The sequence below is a fragment of the Nematolebias whitei genome, chromosome 12 (assembly GCF_014905685.2).
Source record: "Nematolebias whitei isolate Nwh7 chromosome 12, NemWhi1, whole genome shotgun sequence".
NCBI lineage: Eukaryota > Metazoa > Chordata > Actinopteri > Cyprinodontiformes > Rivulidae > Nematolebias > Nematolebias whitei.
Genome location: NC_056509.1, coordinates 48,670,128 through 48,677,393, shown reverse-complemented (window position 1 = coordinate 48,677,393; position 7,266 = coordinate 48,670,128). Strand labels below are relative to the sequence as shown.

The window sequence follows — 7,266 nt, the reverse complement described above, 5'->3', positions numbered from 1 at the left end:
GAATAGGCTGTTCCCAGAGTGCTGTATCAAGGCACCTCAGTGGGAAGTCTGTGGGAAGGGAAAAGTGTGGCAGAAAACGCTGCACAACGAGAAGAGGTGACCGGACCCTGAGGAGAATTGTGGAGAAGGGCCGATTCCAGACCTTGGGGGACCTGCGGAAGCAGTGGACTGAGTCTGGAGTAGAAACATTCAGAGCCACCGTGCACAGGCGTGTGCAGGAAATGGGCTACAGGTGCCGCATTCCCCAGGTCAAGCCACTTTTGAAGCAGAAACAGCGGCAGAAGCGCCTGACCTGGGCTACAGAGAAGCAGCACTGGACTGTTGCTCAGTGGTCCAAAGTACTTTTTTCGGATGAAAGCAAATTTTCAGAGTCAGAGTCAGAGAGTCAGAGTTTCTTTATTGTCATTCGCACCTCATGTGGTACATGTGGTGGAGCGAAATTATGTACATGGAGTCCCAGTTACATCCAACAATAAAATGTATAAGAAAAACAGTAATGACATCTAAGATATGAACTAAGAAAAACATAAACTAAATATACACTAAGCACTCATAACATAAAACATTGAACATCAGCACAAACATGAACATGAGTCTGTGAGCAGATGTGCACGCATGAACACATCAACATTGAAACAGATCAGCAGCAACATGAAACAGATCAGCAGCAACATGATATGGTTTTTCACAGTGATTATTCTAGTTAGAGATTCATGAGTCTAACAGCCTCAGGGTAGAAGCTGTTCCTCAGTCTAGTGGTTCTACACTTAATGCTCCTCAACCTCCTTCCTGAGGGGAGTGGGGCAAAAAGTGTGTGCGCTGGGTGGGTGGGGTCCTTCATGATGCAGGTGGCCCTCTTCCTGCATCTGGAGGTGTAGATGTCTGTGATGGTGGGGAGGCTGACTCCAACATCTTCTGTGCAGCCTTCACCACTCTCTGCAAAGCTTTTCTTTCTGCAGCTGTGCAGCCTCCATGCCACACGTTGATGTTGGAGCACAGGATGCTCTCCACTGCACACCTGTAGAAGGAGGTGAGGACTGAGCTTCCCAGACCAGCTCGTCTCAGCCGTCTGAGGAAGTAGAGTCTCTGATGAGCTTTCTTCATCAGGCTGGTGGTGTTGTTGCTCCAGCTGAGGTTGTCATTCATGTGTACACCCAAGTACTTGTAGCTGGAGACCACTTCCACCGCAGATCCTCTTATGTTCGGGGGGGTGTAGGTGTTTTTGTTCCTTCTGAAGTCCACAATCATCTCCTTTGTCTTCTTCACATTGATGTGAAGGTTATTCTCTCTGCACCAGCTCTCCAGGTGTTCCACCTCTTGCCTGTAGCTGGACTCATCATTGTTTGTGATGCATCCCACCACCGCTGTATCATCTGCAAACTTTACAATGTGACAGCCTGGATGGGTAGCTGCACAATCATATGTGAGCAGAGTAAACAGAAGGGGGCTCAACACACATCCCTGAGGAGAGCCAGTGCTGAGGGTTATGGTGGAGGAGGAGAAGTTGTGGATCCTCACTGACTGTGGTCTGTTTGTTAAAAAGTCTAGTACCAGTTGCAGATGGAGGGGCTTAGTCCTAGTGTGGATAGTTTGTCCATCAGGGTTTGGGGGATCATGGTGTTGAAGGCGGATGTGAAGTCCACAAAGATCATACGGACGTAAGAGTTTTTCTGCTCCAGGTGGTTGAGCGCAGTGTGGACCACAGAGGAGATTGCATCCTCTGTTGATCGGTTCTCACGGTATGCGTACTGATGAGGGTCCTCGTTGATGTTGATGGTTGTTTTGATGTGAGTCATGACCAGTTTTTCAAAGCATTTAGCGACTATCAGGGTGAGGGCCACTGGCCGATAGTCATTCAGACCAGTCACTGTAGAGCTTTTTGGGACTGGGATGATGGTGGCAGTCTTCAGGCAGGTGGGAACTGTCTCCAGGGTAAGTGAGGTGTTAAAGATGTCTGCCAGCACCTCACAGAGCTGATCAGCACATTCCTTCAACACTTTTCCGGGGATGTTGTCTGGGCCGGTTGCTTTGTGCGGATTTATCCTCCTGAAGGTACTCCTTACTTCGGCTGAGGTCACGCTGAGATGCTCTTCATCCGGTGGCGAGGTCAGTCTGGTGCTGGGTGGTCTGTTCGGGTCTTCAAAGCGTGCATAGAACTTGTTGAGGGCATCAGGCAGAGATGGGTCTTTGGGACATTGTTCGCTCCTTCCTTTATAATCTGTTATGCACTTAATGCCCCTCCACATGCTCCGAGGGTCTTGTGAGCTGAATTGACCCTCGATCCTCTTTGCATATGTGGCCTTGGCCCTCTTAATACCAGCAACCAGCTCTTTTCTTGTCCTACTCAGCTCCTCTGAGTTTCCAGACCTGAAGGCAGTGTTCCTGGCTTCCAGCAGGGTACGCACCTCTGCATTCAGCCAAGGTTTTCTGTTTGGGTAGCTTTTAACATTTCTGATAGTGGAGACTGTGTCAGTACATGTACTAATGTAACCCAGAACTGAGGATGTGTATTGGTCAAGATCAAGCGAACCTCCATTTTCAGCAGCTTCTCTGAAAACCTGCCAGTCTGTTCGGTCAAAACAATCTCTCAGTATGGGGCCACTGTCCTGGCTCCAACATTTAACTTTCTTTTGTACCGGTCTGGAGCGTCTCAGCGGGGGCATGTAAGCAGGAGCCAGGAAGATTGAGATGTGGTCTGACAGTCCTAGGTGGGGGCGGGGTTCGGCTTTGTATGCATCTTTTACGTTCGTGTAAACATGGTCCAGCGTGCGGTCTCCACTTGTCGGAATCGTCACATGCTGATTAAAGCTTGGGAGACAGTCCTTTAGATTCACGTGGTTAAAGTCTCCGGCTACAACGTAAAGAGCCTCGGGGTGTTTGTTCTGCAGCGAGCTGATGATATCATGAAGCTCCTGCAGTGATTCATTAGCATTAGCGTCCGGAGGAATTTTGTTTTTTGCATGTTTTGCAATTTTTTGAATTTTGCATGTCATTCGGAAATCAAGGTGCCAGAGTCTGGAGGAAGACTGGGAAGAAGGAAATGCCAGAAGTCCAGTGTGAAGCACCCACAGTCAGTGATGGTCTGGGGTGCCATGTCAGCTGCTGGTGTTGGTCCACTGTGTTTTATCAAGGGCAGGGTCAATGCAGCTAGCTATCAGGAGATTTTGGAGCACTTCATGCTTCCATCTGCTGAAAAGCTTTATGGAGATGAAGATTTCATTTTTCAGCACGACCTGGCACCTGCTCACAGTGCCAAAACCACTGGTAAAAGGTTTACTGACCATGGTATTACTGTGCTCAATTGGCCTGCCAACTCTCCTGACCTGAACCCCATAGAGAACCTGTGGGATATTGTGAAGAGAAAGTTGAGAGACACAAGACCCAACACTCTGGATGAGCTTAAGGCTGCTATCGAAGCATCCTGGGCCTCCATAACACCTCAACAGTGCCACAGGCTGATTGCCTCCATGCCACGCCGCATTGAAGCAGTCATTCATGCAAAAGGATTCCCGACCAAGTATTGAGTGCATAACTGAACATGATTATTTGAAGGTTGGAGTTTTTTGTATTAAAAACACTTGTCTTTCATTGGTGGGATGAAATATGCTAATTTTTTGGGACAGGCATTTTGGGTTTTCATGAGCTGTATGCCATAATCATCAGTATTAAAACAATTAAAGAGCTGAAATATTTCAGTTGGTGTGCAATGAATCTGAAATATATGAAAGTTTCATTTTTATCATTACATTATGGAAAATAATGACCTTTATCACAATATGATAATTTTTCGAGAAGGACCTGTATACAGCAGCCATACAGCAGTCAAGACCAGCTTTTATCAGCTACATCTAACTTCTTAATGTCTTGCTCCACCTTATTTAGCTGATCTAGCCGCTTTTCATGAGTGTAGAACCTTAAGAGCCATGAATACTTCTTTACTGTTTGTCCCAAAGTCCAAATCCAAACGTTGGGGTGACCAGGCCTTTTGGGTCGCTGCACCCAGACTGTGGGACCAACGTCCTCAGGACTTGCCCTCCATCACTGACCTGGGCCTTTTTAAATCTTAAAACCTATTTATTCAGTACCTGGTGGCACTCCGATACTTTAAAATTGGTTTTGTATTGTGAAGCACTTTGTGCACCTTTTGGCCGTTGGAGATGGATTGATTTATAAATATTGATTGATTGATTGATTGACAACATGATAAAATGTGATGAACCGTGCAGACTGCTAAGTCGGCGCTCTGCAGTATTTCTTGGAGTCAGGACAGACCTTCCTGTCTGCCTCAGATTTGCTGCAGACACCCTGAGCTGTGGCAGGTGTCCAGAACCCCACCCGACGTCGAGTGTGTCCAGAACCACACCCGACGTCGGGTGTGGTTCTGGACACACCTGACGTCAGGTGTCAGGTGTGTCACGGTGTGGTTCTCTCTGCTCCCTCTCTAACCAACATCTGCAGCTAACTGCTCTCAGCTTCTTCTAGTTCCTTGCTTTAATGGAGGAGCATCTGGTTCTCATCAGAACTCCTCGTGACCTTGAGTTCAACCTAAAACTAAGACAAGGAGCTCCAGAATCAACGTCCTGGGACCGGTTCTTACGGGTTTTGCCGTTGCCCTTTACTGGTGCCCCCTCGGTGTCGGCGTACAGAGCAGAGACGACAACGGAGTACGGCGTGTCTGGGATCAGGCTGTCCAGGAAGGCACTGCTGATGGTTCCTGGAACCAGAACCTTTGAGGAGAGGAAAGCCACGGGTCAGAAGAGTTCCTGATCACTGACCCGATAAAGTTTTGTTCTGATGAAGATGATGTCTGAGCTTCCTCACAGAGCTCTGATCCTGCTGCTTCACTCACCGACTCGGCGGGCCTGGCTCCACTCAGGGGGGTGTATGCCACCTGGTACTGCTGGACCTGGCCCGAGGCAGGCTCCCAGCGCACGTTCAGACTGTTGGTGGTGGGGTTGTAGACCTGGAGGTTCCTGGGTGGAGTCCGGGGGACTGCGGGGGACAACAAAATATTTCCTTCAGCTCAACAAGGAAACACTGGAGTTTCTGGAAATGAGTGTTAGAGAGTAAAATACTAAACAGGAGGTCGAGCCAAGTCCAGAACTGGACCGATGAGGGCTCAGCTAAAGAACTGGACCTCTCTGAGACTCCACATCAGAACCAGTCAGGAGCAGTTAAAGGTTCTAAAGTGTTAGAAAAGATAAAGTCTGGAAACATTCTGTCAGCTGGGTTCTTTTAGAACATCTTTATGACCCGGTTCTGTGTAAGAACCCAAACAGAACCAGGATCTGACTCACGGGTCTTTCCTCTGTCGGACTGACGCAGACCTTCACCCTCCAGGTAGACCGGGACCACGGTCACGGTGTAGGGCGTGTCTGACAGCAGGTTTCTGAGGACAGTGCTGGTGGTTCCGCCGGATACCTGCTCCTGAAAACAAACAGAACCAGCTGTCAGCCGAACCCAACAGAACCAAGAGTGTTGTTTCTACACGCAGGACACTGATCCTTTCAGGAGAGTCCACTATCAGCTGGGCATCAGGTTCTGCTCCAAGCGTTGGACATGGATCTGGACCTGTAGATGGTCCGGTCCAATTCACGCACTGGAACAGGTCAACCTTGGACTCTGACGCTGGGTCCACTGGTCCCTGACCACAGACAGTTGTTTGTGTACAGTCATTCCTCCTTCAGAACCAGCTCCGGTCACTTGGTACATGGACGTTTGGGTAGGAGACGAGGCCGTCTGTCCACAGAACCCATGTCCTCTGGCCTGTTGTGTCCTCTGTGTCCTCAGAGCTTCTGTCTTTGTTGGGACAGGTTTGATTGACAGCCTCACTGAAAACTGAAGCATCTTCCAAACAAAGTGAAAATACTAAAATTAATGATTTATTTCAGTGGGCCAACCCCACTGAGACCTTGGTCCTCCTGGACCTGAAGACAGCCTCACATGCAGGTTTTAGGACTGGCATTGGAAACCCAGGAAGAGAACCTGTAGACTCCACCCAGGAAGACTTCAGATCCTAGCCAGGGATTGAACCTTGGCCCTTGTTGCTATGAGGCGTCAGTGCTGACCAATGACCAAAGCTTTTAGGGACGATGAGCTTCAGCAGGAAGGAGACATAAAACCATGTTGTCTTACCACATCCTCGGCTCCTCCAGATTCTGGGACGTAGAAGATGCGGTATTGTCGGACGCCACCCTCCGCCGGGTCCCAGCGCACGTTCAGGGAGCTGGTGGTGGGCTCGGTGACCTGCAGGTTCTTCACCCCGCCCAGAGCTTCTGTGGATGCCAAGCAGAGGATTAAAGCTCAGAGTGAAGGTCCGAGTCAGGGCGGCAGGCGAAAACTTACTCGTCTTCCCGTTCTCAGACGCTCGTTTTCCCTCGATGTCGGCGTAGACGGGGACAAGAGTCACTCTGTACTCAGTGTCCGGACGCAGGTCCCTCAGAACCGTGGAGCTCGTCAGTCCAGACACCAAACTCTGAAAGAGATGAAAAGTGAAGCTCAGGTGGAGGATGGAGATCTCAGAGCTCAAGATTTAGTCCAGACTCTGCCCAGGTCTCCAACCAACCAATCAGAGTGCAGTGTGGGCGGAGTGTTTCAGAACATGCAGACCTGCACAGAACCATCTCCAGGGTCCAAAAAACCAGGACATATCAAGTGAGGTCAGACTGGTTGGAGATGACAGGAAGGCAACAGTGGCTCAAAAAACCGCTTGATCCAACCAAGGTCTCCAGAACCAAGAACCCAGAACCCATCCAACCTCCAGCAGCAGAAGACCACACCAGTCAGAACAGGAAGCTGAGGCTACAGACTCTGGACAATACAAGAATGGACAAAAATCTCTAGGTCTGATGGGTCTGGACTCACTGTACTCCAAGGGTCTATCAGTCCAATCAGAACCTTTGGGTTGTGATGGACCAGGAGACTAATGGTGGACATTCAGCTGACAATCGAGATGTCAACATGGACCAGAACCTCTGAGGACCATCTCCAACACCTTGTTGACACTGTGACACGAAGAACCAGGCGGTTCTGAAGGCAGACTGGGTTCAGCCTGGTAGGACCTGGGTTATAGAGGATTCCGTTTGTTCATATAGTTAAACAAAGAACGTCTAACAAAGAACATCAAACAAGGAACATCTAACAAAGAACGTCTAACAAAGAACATCTAACCAACAAGGTCTAACAAACAATGTTAAAACAAAGAACATCAAACAAAGAACGGCTTAACAAAGAACGGCTTAACAAAGAACGGCTTAACAAAGAACG

General features: G+C 48.9%; 1 protein-coding gene across 1 annotated transcript in view; it reads right to left on the bottom strand.

Moving 5' to 3' along the window:
• Positions 1 to 7,266, bottom strand: part of LOC119417984 (collagen alpha-1(XII) chain) — a gene marked incomplete in the record, with an annotated part of 211,081 nt that overhangs the window by 98,447 nt on the left and 105,368 nt on the right. Inside the window, 5 exon segments of the mRNA XM_037685231.1 lie at positions 4,598 to 4,727; positions 4,850 to 4,992; positions 5,298 to 5,427; positions 6,136 to 6,275; positions 6,346 to 6,475. Of these exon segments, the coding sequence (XP_037541159.1) occupies positions 4,598 to 4,727; positions 4,850 to 4,992; positions 5,298 to 5,427; positions 6,136 to 6,275; positions 6,346 to 6,475 (673 nt within the window).